Source organism: Stegodyphus dumicola, chromosome 3, assembly GCF_044657685.1.
Source record: "Stegodyphus dumicola isolate Sdum_Otavi_A_Nest chromosome 3, ASM4465768v1".
Taxonomy (NCBI): domain Eukaryota; kingdom Metazoa; phylum Arthropoda; class Arachnida; order Araneae; family Eresidae; genus Stegodyphus; species Stegodyphus dumicola.
This window is the reverse complement of record NC_140770.1, coordinates 12,210,245-12,237,650: the sequence shown is the minus strand read 5'-3', so window position 1 is coordinate 12,237,650 and position 27,406 is coordinate 12,210,245. Positions and strand designations below refer to the sequence as shown.

At 35.2% G+C, this 27,406-nt stretch overlaps 1 protein-coding gene across 1 annotated transcript; it reads right to left on the bottom strand.

Moving 5' to 3' along the window:
- Window positions 1-4,746: 4,746 nt before the first annotated feature.
- On the bottom strand, window positions 4,747-25,902 carry LOC118192201 (uncharacterized). The gene is made up of 5 exons (XM_035363112.2): window positions 25,689-25,902; window positions 10,331-10,664; window positions 10,027-10,193; window positions 8,042-8,107; window positions 4,747-4,882 (listed from the first exon to the last, which is right to left on the bottom strand). Exons 2-5 carry the CDS (start codon window positions 10,485-10,487, stop codon window positions 4,811-4,813), a joined length of 462 nt encoding a protein of 153 aa, XP_035219003.1. The 5' UTR covers window positions 10,488-10,664; window positions 25,689-25,902; the 3' UTR covers window positions 4,747-4,810.
- Between the last annotated feature and the right edge of the window lie 1,504 nt (window positions 25,903-27,406).

Sequence of the window (27,406 nt, the reverse complement as noted above, 5' to 3'; positions counted from 1 at the left end):
TTAGAAGGAACAGTAGTCTTGATACAGTAGCACAAAAATACATTGGTGATAGATCGGGAGATTTAGTACGGATATGAGTAAAGAGCTTTCATACCCGTTTCTTGGTGCCTTTGTTTCCAGGAAATTAACAGTCAATTTTGACGTGTAATGGTTAAAGAGAAGGTGTTTGATATTTGAAAACTGGGTATCAGATATGTTCCTGATAGTACGTGGAACTGATCCTTAACATTTTTCTCCGCTCTCTTTATTGTTAATTTGTCCATTATATGAAAAACGAGCAACAATCATAAACTCCTCTGAAAACGTTGCTTTAGGTTCATTGAACCATGTTTTAAGTTTTTTTCCTCTTCTTTGATCTCTTTTTATTGCAGTCATTTAAATACCCCCAAGATTCATCCCCACTGCCCTCTAAAAGTTAAGGATTGAATTATTCAATTATGGGAAAGCACACGAGGGCTAACTGCCTAAAGGGAGGGATGCCTTCGTGGAGCATTTTCCAAGGGTAACTGGCTCATATACACGTTACACATGGGGAATACCACGAAAATGCCCATGCAGCCGGCCCGTTCGCGGAATTCGAACCTCGGACCGAAATACCAGTGTTCAGCGTCTTTTATCGCTCGGCCGCTGGTGGGCCGAAAAGTTAAGAAGCAGCATGGTTTTCAAAGATCATGATTACGAAAACGTCAGTAACTTTTAAATTCACAATTTATACGCATGTTAGAAACTAGATGCAAAAACCATAGCTACTAGACCTTTAATTTTATAGAAATGAATACTTATGTAAGAGTTGGAGAAAAAGTGCAAAACTTCTAAGGTTTGTTCACGAGTGTTGTTATTTAATTGTTATTAGCAATTTCGTTGACGATATCCAGGAGAGACTAGGAGAAGTCGTTTGCCCGGATTTGCTGAGGTAGCGTGCGATCGGATGGATGGGAATGTGGATGTCACAAGCTGATGCTCCTAGATGTCTCAATATCTTCCGCAGTGTAGTTCAGCGAATCAGTGGCAGACCAAGAGTTACACAACACCTGCGGGAGACAGTTATTTAGCTCTTTAGGCCCGAATGAGGAACGACATTACTGTGCCTGAGCTCTTGGCAGATCATTTAGTGTTCACAGTGTCGAGTTCCTCACTTCGGAATTCTAAGTTAATGTTGGAAGTGAAGAATCTAAGAACTAATAAACGAATAATCGCTTGAGTTCGGTGACAAGAAACAGCAAGATAGAAGGGTAACTAACCCTTTATTATTCCAATAAGATTTAACAAAACTCCGCCTGGGAGTGTCCAAACAAAGAACGCACTTGGGCTTGAACTTAAAAGACTAAGAATTAAACTAAAACTAAGATTTACTAAAGAAGTATAGCCGAAGCTATCAAGGTTCAAATCGAGTTGGCCTCTTAACTTATTTGACTAGGAAGCTTAGCAAGGGCCTGAGTACGGCCGAGTGTAATAACAGCTTTGAGAGAGAGAGAGAGAGTGGCCAAAAAGGCAGACGCCGTAAATCAGAAACTCTGATTCTCTCTCACTCAGTAAGTAACTTCGTGGTTTAAATATCGCTCCTCCTCATTAAATATTCAGCAAGATTCCAAAACTACGTTCTGGCCGGAAGTAGTAAGTTGAAGTTAAGAATTTGACAGGAAAGGAACATAAAATTTAACTGTTAATAAAATTAACATAATCCTTACAACAGGAACAAGAATCTCAGCTACTACAGTGCGCATACTCCTGCACAAGACAGGCCTGTCTGTTAGACGACCAGTTGTTTGTGTCTCCTTGCCCCGAGGACACAGAGGTGCTCACACAACCAATCCCACAATGTGAAATGGCCCAGTTACAGAGGTGGTGGAATAGTGGTTTGAGCTGAGATCTCTCTTGGTTGTCACACTGACCTGTTCCATGAAGAGAACTTTGACAGGTGTGAGATATTGAGACTAGATCCTCGATCAATATATCCGTCTATATGCCGCTGTTATTGGTCTTGGATTTCTTTTGATGGACGACAATGCGCGGCCGGATCGTGCTCGTGTTTGTTGAAGAATATCTTGAGGATCACGGTATGGAGCGCATGGAATGGCCAGCTCAATCCCCAGACCTGAATCCAATAGAGCATCTTTGGGTATATCTTGGGAGACGGGTTGCTGCTTTAAATCCTCCTCTATGTTAGATGAATATCAAATCACTCAAATATCAAAAACCTTCTTTATGTTAGATGAGCTTGAACAAGGGTTACTCCGCGTCTGGTCGTTGCTTTCCATTTCACTGACCGACAACTTTAATTGACAGTAACGAACGTTGCTGCCGTCAATGTATTGCAGCTAGGAGTAAACGCGTTCCTTAATACAACCCATTTTTATAATGTTACCACCCCAATTTTCCTCGAAAAACTGTGATATACTGTTTCCCCAAGACTGGATTTCTATGCCAAACGTGCAAGTTTTTCTTGTGATTCATGTTTGTGTTGATCTTAAGAAGCATTCTACATTGCAATCATTAAAGAACTGTTTAGTGAACATGTCCGTTAAATTTCTTGTTTCCGTATTGCTCCATTCTCAAATTAGACACCAAACACTTATTGTTTCTTAACTTTTGGAGTGCAGTGTATCATGACAACATTTTTCCATTTTTGTCCGGATTAAAAGTTTCTCATAAAGAATTCTGCAGTGCTTTCTGCGTTCGGTGATATATCGCGGAGAAAGACGATGCGCATTATGTTTTTTCGCCTTTTTGAGATTCAAACCGGCAATAATAACTTTGTAGAGACATAAAAATTTTTGAAGCGGAAAAGATGAAAAATTAGCAACGCCTTTGCCGGGAATCGTACCGTGGACCTCTGGATTACGCGCCCGGCGTGCAGACCACAACACCACGAAAGCATGCCAAGAAGGCGGGAGAAATTCTTTATATACTCCCCCCTTTTAAAGAGACTGGGGGTTTTTAGGGGACCCAATTGCCAAATCCTGGGTGAGGAGAATCATCATTCAACATCCTTTTAATTCGGGCGCCACTGTAGAGTCATTAGGTTATTTTTAAGAAGCAGGAGACCTTGAACGTGAATCGAACCACTGACCTCTGGAATACGCACCCAGCATGCAGACCACCACCCCACAAAGGCATGCGATGAAGGCGGGAGCCTTTAATCAACTGTAAACATGCACGTTATATGTTTACAGTTGATTAACTGAGCACTTGAATGAATTTACAACTGTCTTTTGACTTGGCGGATTTTGTTTAATATTAAAGATCTTACCTTTACAGCATTCGAAACATTCCGTGTTTTCCTTGGGTATGTATTTGGAACAATTTTTCCACTTTAAAGCAAACTTTGAAAATTTTTCCCTATCTTGTTGACAATATTATCTATCGCAGCTTTAGATATTGAAAAACCATGCCTTTCACGGTCATTTATAATAACTAAATACAAATAATTTTCTTCGAAAAGAGCACAAACATAGCCGTCTGTCCATTGCCTCAGGCAAAACTGCCAATTTGCATGAAAAAGAAATCGTCTTGTGGCAGATGATAATTAATACTTCCAAAAATATAGCTGCAGTTAAGCAGCAAATTTCCAAGCAGACGAATTTTTTTTTATAAGAAAGCAAAATCGTTTGAAAAATGTGAGAACGGCCTCTGTAAGATGCTTCATGATGTACTCAAACATAATACTATCAGTTCATTACTATGCTATTAATCTACAAGAATTGAATACGATATGGGAAATTAACTAAATAAATTGCCCAGAAACTGCGACGAAATATAGTAAGGATTTCTTTTATTTCCGTAATGAATTATAATGGATGTTATGGATTATATTATGAATTATAATGGATATTCTGGATGGATTATATTTTAACTAGAAACTTTCCAGTGCAAAGGAATAAGATTAAAAGATCAGCCATTTGCTTAGCTCGTGAAAGGAAAATCTTACGAGGTAAACAAGAATTTTGCGAATAAAGATATAAAATACAGTTATACTAAAATAGTTAATAAAGCAATCACAGGAAAAAAAGTAGTCAAAGAAAGAAGGACGTTTTAATATTGCCACCGTTAATTACATTAATATTAAAAGTCATAATTGAATTCTCAGAGTTCAGCGTAGTCATTAACTAGGTCATGCTCTTACTGTTGCCAGAAGTGAAAGTAAATTCTTGAAAGAGAAAATTAATTTTTAAATTACCTTCGTGGCTCATAAGACTGTTAAAGCTGCGATTATTTCGCAAAGCTACTAAGAAACTAGGATGAAATGAATTAATTTAAGAAAAATAAATGGCGTATTGCTTCAGAAAAGTTTGGAGTGCAAAAAGTGTCTAGTTTTCAGCTGTCAGAGTGTGATAGATACGATTCTAAAACAATCAGTGCGCAATTAACCTATTTTTTATTGCATCCAATTCAGTTTCGACAATCAATGGCCCCCAGCCTTCATTCTCTCTAAAGTATCAAGTGTGACGGATATTTAAATTACTTATATTTAAAAATGGCGAAGAGATCTCGCGATCTAATAAAAACTTGTCAAAAATTTCTGTAGCACACATTAGAAAGCTGTATTTTAATCATTTGTTAACCCGCAAATAACCGTGGCTCATTGGAGGACATGGACGTTAGCAGTATCTGAATATCTTGTGAAAGCCTGGCAAATTGTCTGTCGTTCAGAAGGATTAGCAAAGTTATAGAATTCCTCCTATTTTGGGAAAGAAAAACTAATCAGTGTATAGAAATATTCGCACACAACACCCAAATTTTGTTTTATATTATTTATTTACTATATGTTACAAAAGATGATGAGATGATTATAGTACGAACATTAATTTCTTTATTCAATAATTCTTTGATTTTCCTTACTGCTTGGCTGTGTGAGAGCACTTCGCGGTTTATGTTCATGTACCTGAAAAACGGTGGGATTTACATTACTTAAAATAACTTTACACTTTTTGAATGACTTATTGAAATCAGCATATAAATATTTGCATAATGAATTTGGTTAATACATACGAGTTGTTAATAAATATATTTCCGGGAAAGTATGAAACGCCGGCATTCTATAGAATTCATAAACGTTGTACAGAGGCTGTTCACACATTTTTTAGACGATGTATATTGTATTCACAAAATTAAATTACATAAAATTCTTGTTTTAAATGTTCTATTTTACATCCCTTATCCTGAACTATCTTTCGACAACGCAATTTCCAGGATAATAATGCCTTTTGAAGTGGCGGAAGAGATATTCTATCCCATTCCTACCGAACAGCTTTTCAGAGTTCTGTTCGGGTTCTGGGAGAAGGTTTGTATAATGCAGTTTTTAAAAGTCCGAAAGCACAAAAATGCATAGGTGACACATCGGGAGGTTTAGTAGGGATATCAGTGAAGGGTATGGCCTTGATACAAGTTTTTTGTTCCATTTCTTTTAGGAAATTTACGGTGGATTTTGATGTGTGACTGCTAGCTTTGTCCTGATGGAGTCTCACCGACTGATGGCACTGTGGGTAAAGCGATGGTTAATCTTGATATTTTTTTGCACTCTCTTTATTTTTAACTTGCCATTATAAGAAAAACCAGCAACAATCATGAATCCCTTAGAAAAACTTTCTTTCGATTTTTTGAATGGACCATGTACTTAAATTGTTTTCTCCCCTTTTATGATAATAAATGGCTCTTTTTTGTTATCATCATTTAAATACACCCATGCTTCATCTATTGTGACAATTGTTTCCATTTTTCTTTGGATAAGTGTTTCTCATATAGAATTCTGCAGTGTGTCCTGCGTTGAGCGATGTGCTTTGGAAGAAGACGATGCACATTGCGTTTTTTCGCTTTCTTAAGATTGAAATCAACGTTTAACATTTTGTTTACAGTGGACACCGAGCATTTTAATGATTTTGCAACTGTCCTTTGACTAGGGGGACTTTCTTTTAACATTAAACAACGTACCTTTGCAATAGTCGAAGATGTCCGTTTTATCCTTGGATACTTGTTTGGAATTTTTGTCCCACTTGAGGCTCCAATTTGGCGTTTTTTTTTCCTTTCTTGTTGACGATATTACCTATCGAGCTTTAGATATCACAAAACCATGACTCTCACATCGTTTTTGGATAACGGAGTATGCATATTTCTCTTCGGAAAGAGCGTCAATGTAGCCTTCGAACCACTGCTTTGTTAAATTCGCCATTTTGAATGAAAACAAAACTTTCAAGCCACAGACGATAATTTTGACTTAAAAACATAGTTCAATTGCAATTACTTCTTTTGCAGCAAATGATTTTTTATTACCGCTTACCTCTAAAAAATGCGCGAACAGCCTCTGTATATAATGTCGGAAGTTTTTAGGTAAAATATGAAATATGAGAATTATTACACACTTTCGGTAGGCATTGTACGCAGGGTTGCCCTTAAATGTGGCGACAAACTTCTGGAAGAGGTAGGCACATTATAAGGAATTGCATAGGAACCCATGCCCGGAAATGTCCGGGGTATGTGGTTGCAGAGGTAGAAGATGGGAAAGTATACAAGAGTGTGATTAATTTGAAACATTTATTGGACATGAATACAAATGGTGTACGAGAGCTTGAATGTTACAACAGATGCTCGAAGTTTGCACTATCACACGCTAAACATCCCGGATATGTTCAAGCACACTGGCAGTTTCTTTGACTGTAGCTGCTGCGCAGGCGAATCTTGCCACGAGATCCATTTCAGAAACAACAGGATAGTGACACTTTTGATGGCTCCCCAGAAAAAGAAATCAAGGCTCGAGAAATTCGGTGAACGTGGGGGCCAAGGAACGTCCAATCTATCGATACGGACATGATCATGTCCGCATCGATAGGACATGCAATCTATCGATGCGGACATGATCTGTTCAAATGGCTACAAACATCTAGTCCAAAATGAGCAGGCGCCCCATCATTGTTGGGACCACATGTTCACAAGCTCTCCGTTCGTATAGCATTCAATACTTTTCGTATGGTGCCTACCGCTCGAATGAGGCGATCCTCGCTTTCAGTAGCGTGGTATCCTCATTTGCCCTAACCTTCGTTTGGCTAAATAACATGTATGTAGGTTTGGGTTGGCGATGAATTCACAATTCAGACTTCAGCGATGCGTAAGTGAAGTGCTGCGAAATGTGTGAAATTTGTTCACTTTGTGCACAAATATGTGAGAAATTATTCACTGGGGACTAAAAAACCGCATGGGGGGACTTTGTGCCATATATCCGAGAATTTATTTACTAGGAACTTGGAAAAGCGTATGGGGAAATAGACTTTATTCTTTCTTCACTCGCGTTGATGTTTATGAGTTGTTTAAATTAATGACGTAGGTTTTTGTAACGTGTAATAATCAATTAACTTAACCGTATTTTACATTTATTTTCAAATGCATTTTTGTTTGATATTTCAACTTATATTTACTGTTATCATATAAAATTTCTTTTCAAATTCATACTTTCCACAAAGGCATGTCTCATCCTAGACAAAAAAATTCTTGAGAGCTTAACATAATCAGTTACGCTGCTCGACATTGAAAATGCAACACCAAGAAGGCGAAGGTAGAACGAATGGTTAAAACTTTAATCTTTATAATTGCATGCAATTTTGATAATTCTTTTGTATTTCAATGATTTTCTCTATCATAAATAATTACGTTTTGCCAAACGCACATATTAGTTTCAATTTTGCCGAATTATCATGAAAAAGACATGCGGATGAACACGTTCGGCTAGACTGGCAACATTCGTGTGTTTCTGATTCTGCCACAAAGCTAGTTATATTTTGATCTGAACAATAATTTTGCTGGTAAAGTTTTCGTGCTTAGATTAATTGAATGCACAATGATAATTCTTGTTATTATCATTTGTCCATTCCAAATTACCATTCCTATTCCTTAAATGATGCAATAAATATTTATCGATTGCCTACTTTATGATATCTCGGCCTAACTGAAATGGTGTATGAAACTCGAAATTATATCGGCATATAGGAACATTTTATTCTTTTTACATGCAAATTAATCTTTATTTTATACAGAAAATGAAAGTAGGTCATACCTTTCGTATTACCACTCGAGTTAATTTTGTTGCCAAGATTATGAGAATTGCTAAATGGAGAAATATCTAGAGGAAGAAAACGCAAATGGATTAAGTTTATCAATTGCTTTCTTTCGCAAAAAACAACACATTAATGAAATTTTGGTATATTACTACATAACCTGAACTTAATGTCGGCACACGCACACACAAAAGTTAAAGGTGGTTCTAAGCTAAGAAATTGTGGTTGTTTTTCATGATTTAGCTAATGTACAATAAAGTATAAATAAGAAACAGATGTTGAAAATCTTCGGCATAAATTATAAACAACAAAGGAGGGAAATTTAAGTTTGAGAAACAGACGGCGGATTATTGAAATTTGATTTACGTCATGTCTGGGACTTTGTTATACCTATGAAATCTTCAAAGACATCTAATTCAATTACTGAAGAAATTTCAAAGACAGCACTAATTGCAAGAAAATAACAGCAGTGGTAATTCAAGACTGATTTATATATACAGGATATTTGTTTTTAAACTGACATTACTCAAAGCAATCTGTAGCTCCATCTATCAGCTAAAATACTATCTAATTCGGTATTGGAACTAATGACAACATGGGGGAAAAGATACCTGAAAATAATTGTTTCGAAAGTTATCGTTAAAGTAAAATATGGCGCTGTTCTAGTCGACACAGCTGATTATACAAATCAGTAACAACGAAGACATTTCAGTACAATACTGCATTAACTCTGCAAATGAGTTGGAGTGCGTCGTAACACTTTATTCAATAAAACCGCTACCTCGACGATGCCATGAACCTGTAAGAATTTGACCATCTTTGCGTGGATCCTGCATTGCATCCTGTACACAATGGTAAAGACGGGCAAACGTATGTCACCAGGAATGCTGGGCACAGCCTTTGAGCTGTTGCTCTTAAGGTCAACGAGGCTGAAACCCCACCAAGATAGCCCTTCAACTTCAAATAACCCCACAGGAAGAAGCCAATAAGTAAGATTCAGGAACCGAAGTAGTAGATGTAGAAAAAGTAAATAGATAAAAGCAAAACTTACGACCATAACAAATTTAAGTTTTCCTGTTCTCAGCTTCTCAAACTTCCTCTCACATTCTCTCGCCAGCATGTAAATTTGATTTGATTTGATTTGAAGTGAAGTGAAGTGGCTGTGCTGTCTGTGCTGTGCTATGTAAACGTGTGATTATCTCAGTTTATTCAGACAGCGTGTTTCGCTAGCCTAGCGCACGTTTCGTTGTTATTTCGCGGTCACTCGAGTAAGCCTCTTGGCCATATCAGTTTAGTATCACGCCGGTTAAATTTCTGCGAGTCCATCTCTTAGGAGTCATTTTGAAGTGCCCTCATGCACTCGTTTATTTTTTGAGATTCTGATTTGTATTCTAGTCTATAATGAATCTATAATGAATGATGAATCTATAATGAATCTATAATGATGATGCCTTTTTTGAAAAGGCATCATTCATTATAGAAAATTATGTTTGAACAACCAACGAAATGAAACTATGCTTTAGCGATAACTCGGTAGCGAAATAGCGATGCAGGCATCCATTCAGTTATGTTAGCAATTTGTATATAAATTATAATAATGATCTGAAATAGGTATTGACTTTTATGTTTCCATTCAGTCATGTTTAGCCTTTTTTATATAAACTATAATAATAAAAAAAGTATTATATGAAATTAACCTTTCATCTAAATTAAAACATCAATCTTAGATAGTTATTTACTATAGTTCCTTTCTTGCGTTTGGGTTGCCGCAATTATTTTTGGCAGCACTGGCATCAACAACACTTTGGCGATTTTTTACGGCCCTCAAAACCGAATAAGACCAAATGTTTTTGACATTATTTCTCTTTTTAGTTTGTTGCTTAAGTCATTACCTCATATACTGACGACTTTCCGTAGCGAGGTAATACAAGCAAGTTTTGAACATCGTAGTAATTATTAGGAGTAAAATATAGTAGCCACTTACCATAGTCCACGAACTGCAGCAAGTTTCCGTAATGTATCGTATAATCATATTTTCAACTAGAAACTGGCGCAAAGTCTGCAATGACCGTTCGTAAAACGTCGGCGGAGGCTTGCAGACGACTCCTGGAACTTCGCAGTAAAGAGGGCCAAAAAATGCTTTAATTGGTTCTAAATAGGAATAAATAATTTTGATAAAGATAACTTCTTACAGTTTAAAGTGCAAGCTCATTACGAGGACAACTCAGAAGATGACGATTAAAATTAATTACAAAATTCAATTTAATTCTCAAAATATAATTAATTACCTATAATTAAACGTAAATTTGCTAAGACGACTTCTTGAAGGAAGCAGATATAACTGGTGACAGCATTTATGGCGACGGCAATGCACGATTTGACGACTGGCGGCTGCTTGCATGCAGTATAAGGCAACTTGCAATAGATTTTCCGTGGCAGGTCCATTCCGAAAGTTAATTGAAAAGAGTTTTTCCAAATATTCAGCTTTATTTCGATGACTGCTTTCCAGATACCTTCCTCTTTGGGATTTTACTCGAAGATGTTACTCATTGTCATTAACTTCCATGTGCCTCTTGAAAGAGAGTGGTATATGTCCATAGAAATTGAATCCTTCGTCAAATACTGAAAAGAAATACATGACACATCTGCTTTACAAAATAAATTCCCGATGTCAAGACTAAAATTCCAGTGTTAAAGAAAAATATTGACTTATTTACACGGAATGGGTTATGATTTCCAAATAGCAGTCGCCATGTTCTGGAGAGATCGAGCAAGTGAATCAAACAACAGGTGAAAATGTGGCATTTTGCTATTTTTCGCATGCTTCAGAATGGGGCATAAATGCTGACGCACATGTTTATACTACTAAGCGCCACAAATCGACAAAACTTTGGGTTTGTCGCCGAATGGGCTATTTCTCGTCAAATGTGGCAGCCCTGTCTTAGCTTGCCATTTTATGGCAACCCTAAACTTGCTTTGCGGGGAAGCTATCTTACCTAAAATGTATGAGACATTCTGGTGTTAACGAGATCCCACGCCTTTTGAAACTGGAATTGAACCAAATGCATGATTTAAACAGTTGACGGGGATAGATTTATTTTATCTTTTTACAAAATAAAATTTTTATTAACAATATAAACATATGGCCCATTTTCAAATTTTGCTTATATATGTTGTCCCAGAAGAAAAGAAAGGAAATTCAAGATAAATTAATATTTAAAGTTTAATTTGAACAATGCATTCCGTAAAATGTCTATAAATATATTTCTACAATTTAAAATAAAAAAAAATAAATTTTAAATTTTTAGATAAAAATTTGGCAAACCACTGTCTTGCACTTCATTACCTTGAGAGCATTTTACTCCCAATTAGTTTGTAAATCTGCCTAAAGGGAGGCAGTACGTATTTAAAGTAGTCAAACTTAGCTTGACTAGTTTATGTATGTCACTGAATATGTACTGCCCCTTTTAGACAGAATTACAAACTAATTTGGGGTAAAATAATCTCAAGGTAACAGACTTTACATGAAGTGCAAGACAAATTATTATTCCAAAGGGGCTTTTGTCCCTGAAGGACATGGCCCACCAGCGGCCGAGCGGTAAAGTCTCTGAACACTAGGGACATGGCCCACCAGCGGCCGAGCGGTAAAGTCTCTGAACACTAGGGACATGGCCCACCAGCGGCCGAGCGGTAAAGTCTCTGAACACTGGTAGTTCGGTCCGAGCTACGAATCATGCGAACGGGCTGGCTGCATGTGTGTTTTCGTGGTTTTCCCCATGTGTAACGTGTATACGAGCCAGTTTCCCTTAGAAAGTCCTTCACGAAGGCATCGCTACCCTTAGGCAGATAGCCTTCGAGGCTTTGCCGTAATTAAATAACCTAACCTAACCTAACCCTGAAGGACTATTGTTTTCGTTTTGCGATTTTGCGTTGAGTCACTATAAATGTTCGTTTCACTTTTCAAACTGTTGCCACCCAATGTTAGAGTCCTGCATTATATTGGAAGAAACTAAATAATGAAAATTCTGCATCAATGTATGTATAGTTCTCGCATTGTGATAAAACAATTGTACCTAGAGCCATCGAATTTTGAATGACGTAATCCTCCTACAAATATGGGCATGTGGAAGACCAAATTTGAAATTTGTTTTAGGATAGATTTCATATTTTGTAAAACTTTAACAAATTATTGATTAACAAACTCAAGGATTTCGAAGCGAGCAATGGCAACCTCTACGAGAAAAAAAAATTTTTTTATCTCCAGCACGCGGAACTGTGTATTGGAAATTCTAAGATACGCTCATTTTAAAATAATTTTGTGACATTGCTATTTAACTGAATTTATGTTTTAAGTGCGAAGAACATGATATTTAATAAATAAAGGTAACACACAAAGCGTTAAAAAACGCCCCTTTGGACGTAATTTAAAATCTGAAACCTTTCAGATTTCTTTTTCTATTGATTTATTAAAGAAAAACACTTCTGTATTTAATTTTGATCACGAATATAACACACTAATAGTTCATATTTGAAATAATTAAACTTCTTTTTATAACAAAAATTAATTAGGTTACGAAACAAAGTGGTTGAATAACATGAAACGTGAAGGAACAGCCATTTTACCTTACGATCACACATTTTAAGATTTTTGTCTAAAAATTTTCGATCGATTTTTTTTATATTTTGAATTGTAGAAATAGATTTATAGTCATCTTTATGCAAACACACCCGGCTTTCACCGAAACGGCACTCGCTGACTTGTGGAACACACAGTAGCCACCATTCGGCGATGAATATCGGCCGGTTTAACACCTCGCTGCTCCTGAATCGTCGAATTTTGCGATGTGAACTCCTTGATGTCCTCACACGCACTGCCACATCAATTGGACGGAACACATAACTGCCTGCGTCCCACGCGCATGTGCACAACCATGCCAGAAGCTACACTCGCGTCCTTAAATATCTCACCACGTTATTCCAAAGCGGCATGTTCAAATTTCAACTGGTTTGGTTGTTACGACTTTTCGTACCTTTTCATTTGAACACTTCTTATAATTGTAGCTAAAAAAAATTCCCAAGTTGACGATTTTTGTTAATGTCAAAGCAAAATCGTCTAAAAATGTGCGAACATTCTCTGTATTAATGTAGTGTGCGGATCTGTGAATCTGTTGGATATTTCTTTTCCATCTCCGTTCCGTAAACCATTCAGCTAATCGTATAACAAAATTATAACTTCAAAATACGACTCTTTAACTTTTGAACATGCCTGAGTTCTCTATCACAGTCCACATGCACTAGTCACTATCCTAGCGTATGTTACTCACTGTCATCTGCCACAAATGAAGCTTATCACACAACGACGTTGCAACTCATTACATGCATTATGTTTCGGAATTTGAAGCTACAAATACTGCGGCCGCGTCCACCTCTTTATAATCCCTATTTTGGATGGTACGGCGATTTCGAAATGCAGCATGCAGAAATCATAATTGCAGCAGCCAGATGGCGCTGTCCATCTGACTTCCTTTTGAGTAAAAAAATTCTGTTGCCATGGCAACCGCGAAGAATGTAGAATGATAATTTTTTTGTCAAGTGCGAACCATATATGTGTAACTGGATTTGTAAGAAGCGTATTCTTGTCGTTATGTATTTGTGTGTGACGGTAAAATAAAATTGGATAAAATGTCATGGATTGAACGGATCTCGTCTGACAGATAAGAAGCTTTTAATTATTTTATTTGTTTTGAATATTGAATAGAAATTCTAAAGCGAAGTGATTCTTAGGTATAATTATAAGTTACATCATTAATAAAGGTTGGAATCCCGCGAATGGGCTGGCTGCATGGGCGTTTTCGTGGTTTTTCCCATACGTCCGAGTTTCCCTTAGAAAGTACTTCACGAAGCCATCCCTTCCCATAGGCAGATAGCCCTCGGGGCTTTGCCGTAATCACATAAACCAAACCTGCTGTTTTATTCACCTGCTTGATCACCGTCGAAAGTTTTGTGTCGAAAGTTGTCGCGAAGTCCGATAGCATTTCTTAATGATAAAATTCGAGCAAAGCTTTGTCCGAATTTGAAATGTTAATGGATTTTTTTTAAACATTTTACTTTATTTCTGTAGGAACTGACAAAGAATTAAATAATTAGCTTAGCATTTAGCATATAAATCAGAGTAATATATAATCTGACGACGACGTCAGCAGTTTTTCTATTAGTGTCTTGTATTTTGTGTGTCGTATGTATATTTGCTGTGCGTTTAGTTACATTAAAATGTATTTGTAACAAAGAAGCCCCAAAGATTTAACTTATGCCATCCACATGGACTCTACGTTTCTATAGTAGATCTGTTGTTACATTTATTTGGGTCTGTTTAAATTTCCCGCAAGCTTGTGTACGTCGGCTATGGGTAGAGTAGACTTTAAGGTACCCCTTGTATTACGGCGAAGTTGTTGTTTGATTTATCGCCAAATTGTTGTTTCATTTATGGTAGCCTGAGTAGTTGAATGTTATGGAAACCTTATTGTGACGTAATCGGGTGCATGATTCTAGGAAATTTTGAATCATGGGATTTTTGTAAGCGTTTTTGTGGTGTGTGTTAAAACCGTTTAGATGGATTTGAATGGGTTTGTAGGAAGAAAGGTTCTGATGGTCACTATGTGAAGCGTTCGATCAGAAAGAGTACCTGGTTTGAAAAAAGTCATTTGAGTATGATTGATATTTTGATTTTTACGTGGCTCTTGGTGTACGAAGCGAACTCGAAAATCATGGTAAGTGAATATTTGCTTTTGGTAGTGCTTGAATGTATAACATGTTTTTCCTTTATGTTATTTTATTGTTTGGTTTAAAATGTATTTTATTGAGATTATGTATTTTTTGTTTGCCTATATTGTAGACTTTGGTTCTCCTTTGACTTTTTAAGTGAAAATAGGTCGACGTGTACATGGATAAAGTCAAAAGAGTGCGCAATGCCATTTTTGTCCAATTTGGGTTTTTTTTTTTTTTTAAAGTGAAAATAAGTCGATGTGTGCATGGATACCGAGTTTATGCAATTGTTTGTCCTGTTAGTTTGGCTTTGTGTAGCGGCGATTTTTGGCGCAAAATTTGCTGCTTCAAGCCAAAATAACGACTCAAAGAATTACACAAAATCGGTATCCATATACCGCCAAAAATCGCCAAGTTTCGCCAAGGGTTACCCTAAACTATACTTTTTACCTTGGCTACAAATAGGGATAAATAATTTGAAAATAGTATTTGTAGAAATTTCTATGGCTTCAATAATAGAGAACATTGTAAAAAATTCAATTTTAGCACCTTTTCTAAAAGAAAATGTTATTGAAAGAATTGATTAATTTACTGAAAGAAAGGCAAGTTAAAATAGTACACATTAATACTCATGTAACACACATATAAATATGACTGCATCGGTACTGCGCAATGTATTAAATAATTAACGTATAAGTGCTAAATTAAAAAGAAGCTAATAATAATTAATAATCATTAGTGCCTTTCTTTGATCCTGTCTTGCACAGCAAAGTTTTTAGAGGAAAGGTTTAATATTAGAAATAGACAGTCTCAGTGCTATATTTAACTGAGATCTATCTTGTTTCTTCAAAGCCGCAGAAAATCCGGTGTCGCAAAGGTAAGATGTTGAAAATGGTAATAATGTACGAAATGCTCTTGTTTCCAGTGCAGGAAACTCATCATTCACTCCTACCCAAAATTCAGAGGCTGTGAAGTTTATGAAGACTGTTTCTTCGGCAATTGAAAGAAGTTCTGGAGCATTTTGAAATGGCTCCCGAACCTGTTTGTAGCTTTCTAGTGTTTATTTCGTAGTGCACTGGACGAAATAGTGAAATTAGCGTAGGCATTCATTTAGTAAAAATCTCTTAGCAGGGTTTTCTGTAAGTAGTGTATTTTTCCTTCATTTCCAGCATGCCTTCATGGTGTAATGGTTAGCACACTTGGCGCGTAGTCGAGAGGTCAAGGTTCGAGTCCCGGCGAGGGCGTTGCTCATTCTTCACATCTCCTGCTTAAAAAAAACCTAATGACTCTACAATGGCGCCCGAACTGAAAAAACGTTGGTGGATGGATGATGATTCTCCACCTCCAGGATTTGCCGAATGCGTCCCCTACTCCACAGTCGCGCTTTGAAAGGGGGTATATAAGGTATGTTTTCCTCCTTCCTGCATGCCTTCGTGGTGTAACGTTTATCACACTCGGCGGCTTTTCGAGAGGTCTAGGTTTGAGTCCGGCCGGTCTAGGTTCGAGTCGAGTACATCTTCTCCTCCAAATGTATCCTGAATACATATAAAATGATTTGTAACGTGGAAACAACATGCCTGTTTGTAATGCAATATATAATGTCCTGAAATATGTATCCTGTACCCACTACAACAGATACATCTTGAAATATGCACCTGCAAAACTATCTATATCGCAATGTATATCATGTAATTTAATCCCTTACTTGAGCTAATTTAACGCTGAAAGGTTAGGAGTACCGTTGATGCCGCCGCCGGTGACAGTATTTGTAGTGCTCACTTAAGTCACAATTTTTATCACGACTCGAGGAAATGATGCCAGAATGTTGTTAGTTTTCTAGTTAGTGTGTGGGGCTAATACCTGCTTACTTAGGGTAAATATTAGGTGGCCCCCTCACTTCTTCATAACATAACATAACCACAACAGGAAAAAAAAAAAAAAAAAAAAAAAACTTTTCTTTTGAAAGTAATTTCGCTGGTGTATGTACCAATTTTTATACAAAATATTTTGTTTGTTGTCTTGTCACTATTACATGGAACAATGGTTGCCACAGCCTACTCCGAAGAGAGGTTGTCTTCTATTTTTCACCCCCAATTTTGAGGGTGAGCACCTCGGGGTTTCCCATCCCACTCCCACCAATCCACACGAGATGACTTTAGGCTCGCTGTATATTTAGAATGCCGCTATGCCGCACCGAAACTATACATTTGCAAGCATCCATGTCTTCTCCGAGATTCGAACCCTTCGGTACTGTAGTAGCCTCCCGTACCCAATGTACCGTCTGGACGACAAAAAAATTATTTTGGTGATATTTTTATTAGAAATCCTTACTTTCTTAAATGCTCCAATCACATTTATCCTTTTTAATTTTCTTTTTCCCGCACTTAATTTCTCCCATGTATTGGCATTATTTTCTTTGTATGCAATCAATCATATTTAAAAAAACATAATACTTTTGTACTCGTTAAACTTTGATTCGGTAAATTCTTCAGCCGTGGGTATGTCTGAGTGAGACATTTATGCGCAAACAATTCAAATTTAATGCAAAACGTATAAAAGAAGGAATGTAAACAAAACTCAAAAAGAGGTGCTCTGCAAAATTCTATAATCGGCACAATCTTGGGGATGAATCACAATCTTGCGCAAGAAATCGGGATTCTTCTATTGAAGCAAGTCATGGAACTCTAACAATTATCACCTTTACGAATCGAAAAAATAGATCCTTCGCTGAACTTCGCCAGCCTTGAACCCCAACTGAAGACTGGCCTAAATCTTATCAATTATTATTTAGCTATTATTCCAAAAACCATAATAAAAAAACATAATACTTTTGTACTCGTTAAAGTTTGGTTAGGTAAATTCTTCAGCCGTGGGTATGTCTCAGTGAGACATTTATGAGCAAACAATTCAAATTTAATGTAAAACGTATAAAAGAAGGAATGTATTATTTTTATTTTATTTTTCCCTCACTATACTTCTACCATGTATTGGCATTATTTTCCTTGTATGCAATCAATCATCTTTAAAAAATAAAAAAAAAAACATACTACTTTTGCACTCGTTAAATTTTGGTTAGGTAAATTCTTCAGCCGTGGGTGTGTCTCAAAAAGAAGGAATGTAAACAACGTGCTCTGCAAAATTCCATAATCGGTACAATCTTGGGAAGGAATCACAATCTTGCGCAAGAAATCGGGATTCTTCTATTGAAGCAAGTCATGGAACTCCAACAATTATCACCTTTACGTATCGACAAAATAGATCCTTCGCTGAACGTCGCCAACCTTGAACCCCAACTGAAGACTGGCCTAAATCTTATCAATTATTATTTAGCTATTATTCCAAAAACCTGCATTGCAGTTGAGAGCTTTCAATTCTGATGGAACAAAGATAAAATTAATACTTCACAGGAGGGCACGAAATACACCTATCATTGGCATAACACATATAAGCTCGACTGTTGACAACCACAGACCTTGTAACTTGCATTTTTCAAGGTCCACGATGACAGGCTGAATTTGTCAACAGTCATACCAGTTTTTGTTCAAGAAGCATCCAGGATTTCAGCAGTCCTTTATTTTTTTCTTCGCAAAAGTGATTGGACATTTGCATTCATTCATTCATTCGTTCGGTTTGGCAGAAGGGGGGGGGAATGCAATATATCATTGTAAGAGGAAGATAATATGCATTAGTTTCGACGACGCGGAGTCATACCAGTTACAAAAGCTTTGAAAAATTAGCCGTGACAGGAAGCTGTACCCGAAATCAGGTAAAGAATGATGATGCCACATTTCGGTACTATTCCGTTTTGAGGACCGTAAAAAAATTGCATCGAAAATGCGCAAATGCGCCAAATCTAGCAAATGTGCCCATTTAACAGCGCGCCAAATCTGGCGTACGCGCTGATTTCAAATTGCATACGTTTATGTAGTTCTATATTTCTTAAACGCCATTGAAATACTAGTTTAATTTTTTAATTTTTTTTTTTTTTTTTTTTTTTTTTTTTTTTTTTTTTTTTTTTTTTTAATCTTATGGATTTAACAATTTGGGAATTGCCCATGACGAAAAGTGTGCAATAGAATTTTGGTTAAAAAGTGCAGAATCACCCACTGCTTGACGCGTATTTAAGAATTGCACATACTCGGTATCCATGCACACATCGATCTATTTTCACTTTACAAAAAATCCCAGAATTGCACAACAATGGCACTGCGCACACCCTTGACTTTATCTATGAACACAATGACGTATTTTCACTTAAAAAGTAAAAGAAAATTGACAAAAATCCATTTGTTTTTACCCTTGTAAAAAGCGGCAAACAAATAAGTGGGCGATTCTGCACTTTTTTTCATTGCACTCAGAATTTTTTTCATACAAAAGGCATGATTCATTATAGAAAATTATGTTTGAACAACCAACGAGATGAAACTATGCTTTAGCGATAACTCGGTAGCGAAATAGCGATGGAGGCATCCATTTCGTTATGTTTAGCAAATTTTATATACAGTTAGTCACAAAAGTCTGCGTACAGACTAAATTTTAAATTAAAAAAACACTTAAAGCATAGAAAAATGTATTTTAATCATTGCATTTTTTTTCTTCTATTAGCTAAAATTGTAAGCTTAAATAAAAAGTAAATAATATCAATGTAATACTTTTTACATTTTTTCAAAAATATATTTTGTCAAAAAAACTCAGAAATTCCCTCCAATAAGTCTGCGTACACTTTCAAAAAAAAAAAAAAAAAAAGAAATATAAGTTTTTTACATTACTTCAATACTTTGTAGGATATCCTTTATTCTTCAAAACAGCTTGCAGACGTCTGGGCATTGACTGAACTAGTTTTTCAGTGTCATCCCACGTAAATTTCGTCCATTTTTCCTGCAATATTTACTAATTAGCTTATTTCGCGACGTAATATTGTGTTTCCGAATTCGTTTCTCCAATTTTGCCCACAAATGCTCGATTGGATTGAGGTCTGGTGATTGTGGAGGAGTACGCAACTGTCTTGGAGTGTGATAGAAGAGGTATTCCTTCACAATTTTAGCTGTATGTTTCGGGTCGTTGTCTTGTTGGAAAGTAAAGGTATTAGAAAGGTTTAAATTTCGAGCACTGTCTCGTAGATTTTTCTTCAGAATATCCAGATAAACATACTTATCCATGACTTTATCAATAATGTGAAAATTTCCAACTCCTTTCGCCGACATACACCCCCATACCATCACACTGCCAACTCCATGTTTGACAGTTGGATTTAAATTTCTTAGATTCAGTTCTGTTCCTGGTTTTCTTCATACCATAGGGTGGCCATTAACTTTAAATATTGTAAATTTACTTTCATCTGACCAAATTACATTGTTACAGAAGTTCTGCGAAGAGTTTAAATATGTTTTGGCAAAAGCAATTCTTTTCTTTCTATTTGTCTCGGAAATGTATGGCTTAGACCTAGGTTTGCGTCCATGATAATCGGACTTTCGCAGCACTTTTCGTACAGTTTCAGGAGAAATTTCCTTGTTGCCAGTTAAAAAAATGCCTTTTGCAATGCTTGCAGCAGAAAGTTTAGGATTTTGTTTAAATCGTAAAAGAATTTTTCTTTCTTCTCTCTGCGTTAGCTTCTTCGGTCTCCCACATCTTGATTTGGTTTTACAGCAAGACTACCAATGTCAAGATAGTTTTGAATAACTCTTTGCACACTGGAAAATGGTTTTGCAATGGTTTTACCAATATAACGAAGAGCTTTACCTTCATCTCTCAATTTGATAATTAGTTGTCTCGTAACTAAAGGAATTTCTTTATTGGTTATCATTTTCGTCAAAGAAAATAGAAATAGCAACTCCCAATCAAAGTGAAATTTGCTTCGGAGGTCAATGACCTTGAAAGTGTAATCTTCTTTGCATTCTCAAATTTGAAGTTTAAAAGTTAGATAAGAAATCTCCCGCCTCCTTCGCGTTGTACGCAAACTTTATTGGCTTTGATTTCTGGCCACTTATCTTTTAAAAATTAGTGCGCATAAATTATTAAATATTAAAATATTACAGTTAAATAATTTCAAAGTCCCTTATTGAAACTAAATATTTAAAAAATAAAACTTTAAGAAACTACCCTTTTCGCATCTTAAAATTTGGATTTGATATTACTTTTCTTGATGTACGCAGACTTTATTGACTAACTGTAAATTATAATAATGATCTGAAATAGTTATTGACTCTTGTGCTTCCATTCAGTCATGTTTAGCCTTTTTCATATAAATTATAATAATAAAAAAGTATTATATCAAATGAACCTTTCATCTAAATTAAAACATCCATCTTAGATACTTATTTACTATTATATTTCCTTTCTTGCGTTAGGGTTATCGCAATTATTTCTGGCAGCACTGGCATCAACAATAGTTTGGCGATTTTTTACGGCCCTCAAAACCGAATAGTGCCCACATTTCTAATAGTGGTATGTCCTTTTAAAGCAGCCACCACGATCAGCTGCAAAAATTTCAAAGTTAATCAGTCATCTAAACAGTAACGTGAATATTTCAAATTTCACCAACGATTTATGCTGGATAAACTTTAGCCAGGAAGTACCTAAAAGGAATGGTTAATTTATTATTATTCTTTATTCGGAGAAGCCAATTTCAATTACGTTTAGACTCTAAAATTGGCCAACTCAATCGCCCAGTTTCTATGCGCAAATTCCAAACATCGCCAAAGCCATAACAAGAAAGTACCATGTCGTTAACCAGTGACAGTTTCTTATGGTATTTATGTTACTTTTCTGTCAGCCATTTTCAACAAACAAAAACTGTTACCAAACAATAAAATTTAGTATCAATAATGGATAAGTACGACATCACAACTCACTTTTAAGATCTTCACATTACTTTTTTATAATCCTGATTAAATCGCGATAACTCAGTTTAGTTTTTGTTAAAGAAGAATATAATTTAACTGCTATTTCTTGCATTTTGAAAACAATGATTCAAATTTGGGGACCTTTCTTTTAGGAACAACATGCAGGAGTATTTTCAAACGTTTCAATCTTGGCTTCAAAACAAGTATGCGTTAATGGGCACAATATATGATTTCATTAGAGCAGTTCCTTCCACCTGGTTCTGCACCAGGAATTCAAAATCTTTACTAATTCGTTCGAGTTTCCTGACTTAAGTTCTCTATATCTAGAGTATTTAGTACTCTGTGAAAAACCATCTTTGAAATGCTTATCATAATTTGCTATTAATTTACCACAATATTGCACAAGGCTCGGACTATGTCCTGGCGCCTGTACCACGCGATCTGCTCACCTAAGTCACTTGCAAAAAGATAAAAAATGGCGATGGAATACGAAAACGGGTGATAAGCAAATAGCCATTCGACGGTCGGAACAGATGTGCCAGTCGCACCACGTTGACAAAGTTGGGAAATCTTTGTTTTTGCCGAATTATGGCGCTTAAAAGGCGAAATGTAAACGAAAAACTTACGTGATTTAAACAGTGCAAAAAAGCAAGTACAGTTACCATTAGAAAAAGAAAAAAACAATTATAAGGTATTTCGGTGCTACTTTGGTAGACGTTTGCACGGATTTTGGCGATTTTTCTTTTGGCGAGTAATACAACTTATGGTAAACCCATTGCTGGATAAGTTATTTATGGTAACCGATACTTTGTTGTCATTTTATTAAAAAAATAATGCGTTTTATTATGCATAACTTCCGTGTTTTAAATATTATTTATGGCTTCTAAATATTAAAAATCAATTTAATTTTACATTTTTATTTGAAATAAAAAATTTTGTTGTTTATAATATTTTATATAATTTTATGCTGTTGATGATGTAATCAATGACGTCACCTTACTTAAAAAGTAATTGGTTTATTAATATCTATAAATTTAAAGTTTTAAACATTATTTATGGCTGTTAAATATTAAAATACAATTTATTTTTGCATTTGTTTTAAAAATGATTTTATTGTGAATGATTATTTAAATAATTTTAATTCTATGCGTGATGTAATCAGCTCCCTGATTGGTTACTGAATATTTGTGCATTACCGCGCCATTTTAAAATTTTATTATTCGTCTCTTCGAATTCGTCAGATTTCAAATGGAATGGATATCTTCGTTTCGAAGATGAATGTTGGTATTGGTAATTACCAAGAATTATTGGTATTGGAATAAAAAAATTGCCCTTTGAGACCTTATTTTGGCCAACCTGTCTTCCCTAATCAAAGATTTATTTATAAATTGTTAATAGCGTCAGAGGAAATTTATTTTAAATTTTTGGAGGAAATGACTACCTCTTCAATGAAGTGCGAGATATGTGGATAACAGATGAAGATGGTTAAAAGAGACGATTCAATTATGATTTCGATTTTTTTGTGGTACTTATCAATAAACAAGAGGTTAAATTACTCAAAAAATGTAAGTACATATTTTTATTTTATTTTATAATTGTATACTTCAATTTTTGTTAAAAAAATTACACTATTTTCAAAAATTGCTGAGATAATTATTGTCCATATGTTTTAATATTAATTATATTCTATATAACGTATTTTAAAGTATTTGAATTTAATAATATTCTACTTCTTTTAAAAATTGGTAGGATGGTTTTTAATTCGATATTCAATTTCAGTACTATTTTAATCTAATTAAATGTTGGCACAATGTTTTTATAGCGGTGTTTTTTTTTTTTTTTTTTTTTTTTTTTGCTATATGAAAGTATTAATAGCCTTACTTTAGTATTTTATACTCATAGTAAATGCATTTATTTACACTTGCCTGCCATCTTAAAAAACAACATTTTCAACAAAAAATTAATCCAATTACTTTTAACGATATTTAATTTTTTTTTTAAGTTTCGAATACTTTACTATGCGTAAAAACAGCGTTTTTCAAGATGGCTGACGATTGCAAAAATCGCGCCAACAATTGCGCCAACGTAAATCGCCAAAAATCCGTGCAACCGTCTACCAAAGTAGCACCGGTATTTCTCCCGCTTTCTTAGTATGTCTTGTGTTGTAATGGCAGCACGCTCGGTGCGTATTCGAGAGGTCCGAGGTTCGAGCTTCAGTGAGGGCATTGCACATTTTTCATCTCTCTTGCTTCCAAATAACCCAATTTCTCTACAGTGGCGCCCAAGTTAAAAAAGGCGATGATTTTCGACCACCAGGATTTGGCAATTGGGTCGCCCTTTAAAAGAGGGAGTATGTAAGTTAGGTACTTTTCCGTTTCGTCGGCGCAAAGTTCGCCAAGCAGACTTTGTTGGCGACAACATACAGTATACACATAAAAAATGTTAACGAATGATAGTTCTAAGAATTTTTTTATTTTCAAGCCATAAACATTTTAATATGGTTTAAATTTTTTTAAGAAGACATTAATTTAAGAATTTACTAAGCTATCATGGTACAACATCTTGATTCGCCGGTTCGTATCACGTGACCCCAAGTGATCTCATTTTACGTAAACTACGCTACAAAAATCTTATTCTCTCAGTAATTACCTACATTAATTTCAAGTTAGAGCTTAATTTGGAATACAAGTTTGAATGCAAGAATTATTTCAATTCGTACGAAAAGCTTACTCAGAAATTATGTAAAACCGCAGTGCTTTATTTCATTAATGCGTTCTCATTAGAATAGATGAATTTAACTCTTGATTTTGCCTTTTCTATATTTTCGCTTTCAGGTGAGCGGTGTGATTGCATTCTAATTAATTACCGCGAATTGTTTTAGGGCATAAAATTTAACTATCTTGTAAAAATTCTATGTAATTGTATGCCAGTATTGAAAGAAACAATCAATCTGATAAGAAATGGTTGCGACTTGTTTTGAAAATGAGGCGTAAAAGGTTACCAGCGAAGATACATTATTGGCGTTGTACTATTATTGGCGACTTTATCGTTTGCGCCGGCAAAACGGAAAAGTACCGTAAGGTATTTCTCCCACCTTCTTAGCATGCCTTCGTGGTGTAGTGGTCAGCATACTCGGCGCGTATTCGAGAGGTCCGTGGTTCGAGTCTCGGCGAGGACATTGCTCATTTTCATGATTTCTGCTTCAGAATAACCTACCGTCTCTACACAATGTTAAAAAAGCTTGTAAAAAACTGACTTTTGTCAAAAAGCGCCATAATTTTACATGTTTCTTCTATTAGAGCAGAAATATGTAAAATAACCAAACAAAAGTATAAATCATTATTCAACGCTCTTAAACGCTTCAGGGTTGCCATACCAATCAAAATCTCAACCAAAAGCGCAAAGCTGCCATTCCAAAGTAAAAATCGTTAAATTTGGCGGGCGGTGCGTCTGGAACATCTGTTCTCGACACTGTTAATTACGTCAGACAGTGTAACATGTATCTCATGATTATTAAACTAAATAAATCGCTATGTTATTTAAAATTTTCCCCGAAATGCTTAAAATTTTCGCTAAGGTTTGGCGGGACGTTCGCCAACTTAGATGGTCGACGGGAAAGTACCTTAGGACACGTGTAATGAAATAACAAAGTCATCTCATATTTTCTAGAGCAGATTCTATCACATTAGAAATCAAATACAATTGCAATTGTAGATATCATTAAAAGTTTTCAACTGATATTAATATCTGATTGCCAGTCAATGGTGCCAATACTTTCAGAGATAGGAACAATGCAGCATTTTATTAATTTATTAACTTTCATTAACTTAATTCATACGTCAGTAGCATGTATTAAAAAGTACAAAATTTTAAGGCAGGATTTTTAAACGAAAATAAACACATACGTTGTGCTGCTAATAAAAGAAAACGCGATTTACTTCATTAACTTTTGCAATTTTTACAGTCATTAATATTTGCTTAATCTAATTATATTATTAAAATTAATAGCAGTTTAATAATTCAACAAAAATATGCTACTCACCAGATTGTTTATAACCAACTTATTGCCCATATCCAGCCAAAAAGAATTTTTGTTATTTATTAACAGCTTTCAAAAAACGATGCCATTTAAAAACTGAATAAAGCATAAATAAAAATTTTTATCCAGTCAAAAAGAATTTTTGTGTTATTTATTAACAGCTTTCAAAAAATGATGCCATTTAAAAACTGAATAAAGGATAAATAAAAATTTTTATCCAGTCAAAAAGAGTTTTTGTGATATTTATTAACAGCTTTCAAAAAATGATGCCATTTAAAAACTGAATAAAGGATAAATAAAAATTTTTATCCAGTCAAAAAGAGTTTTTGTGATATTTATTAACAGCTTTCAAAAAATGATGCCATTTAAAAACTGAATAAAGCATAAATAAAAATTTTTATATAATGCCACGATTCCAATAAGTAAATATCTAAACATATATCGCGTGCGTGACCAACTAACAAATCACTTGAGTGGCAGCATCATGGGATTACTATAATAAATGCAGTTCCTTGCAGTATCTTTCATCGATAATTTTGATGTGATTCTCAAACTAGCAAACAATTCTCGACTGATTAAGTTATTGACTATTAATTCTCTAACTATAACTATAAAGTGTCTAGCCATTAATTATTATAAAAGCATTAATTATTAATTAACAGTCTCAAAATTATTGATCTCGAGGTTTTGTGCCTTTAAAAAAAATGAACCAACCAACCAAACACAATTGATCCTTAAAATGATGAGGGCTATTTTGTAATCTTTCTCGAAATTATTAATTGTTAACTATCTGCTGATTAAACTATTAATCGGGTGACTGTAATTATTAATTGTCTATTAATTATTATTAAACTGTTAATTATCAACTTTTGAGCTTAATCCTGGAAGACGCTGCACGAATCAAAACGTTGTTACCTGTCTTCGACACGCCTTTATGGCGTGATGTTCGCTACCGCTCTTTCTAGAAAAAAATTTTAATTAGGTTTGGCTTCATATTTGAAAAAATTTTGGGTAGAGTAGACTTTAAGGTACCCCTTGTATTATGGGGAAGTTGTCTGATTTATCGCCAAGTTGTTTGATTTATGGTAGCCTGAGTAGTTGAATGTTATGGAAACCCTATTGTGACGTAATCGGGTGCATGATTATGGGAAATTTTGAATCATGGGATGTTTTGTAAGCGTTTTTGTGGTGTGCGTTGGTTTGATTCTTTAGAAGGTAGAATGGCCGAATGTAGTAAGATTAATTTGAAATTTCTGTACGATTTGTAGCGAAAGGGGAAAAGAGCTTTAATTGACTGGTGTGTAAATGAAGGTTTACTTAGTAGCCATTATAAGTGTCCTGTACGTAGGAAGGATATGCGTCTAGTCGAACGTAAAAACCGTTTAGATGGATTTGAATAGGTTTGCAGGAAGAAATGTTCAGATGGTCACTATGCGAAGCGTTCGATCAGAAAGAGTATCTGGTTGATACATTTGAGTATGATTGATATTTTGATTTTTACGTGGCTCTGGGTGTACGAAGCGAACTCGAAAATCATGGTAAGTGAATATTTGCTTCTGGTAGTGCTTAAATGTATGACATGTTTTTCCTTTTTCATGTCACTTTATTGCTTGGTTTAAAATTTATTTTATTGAGATTATGTATTTTTTGTTTGCCTATATTGTAGAATTGGGTGCTCCTTTGACTTTTTAAGTGAAAATATATCGATGTGTACATGGACA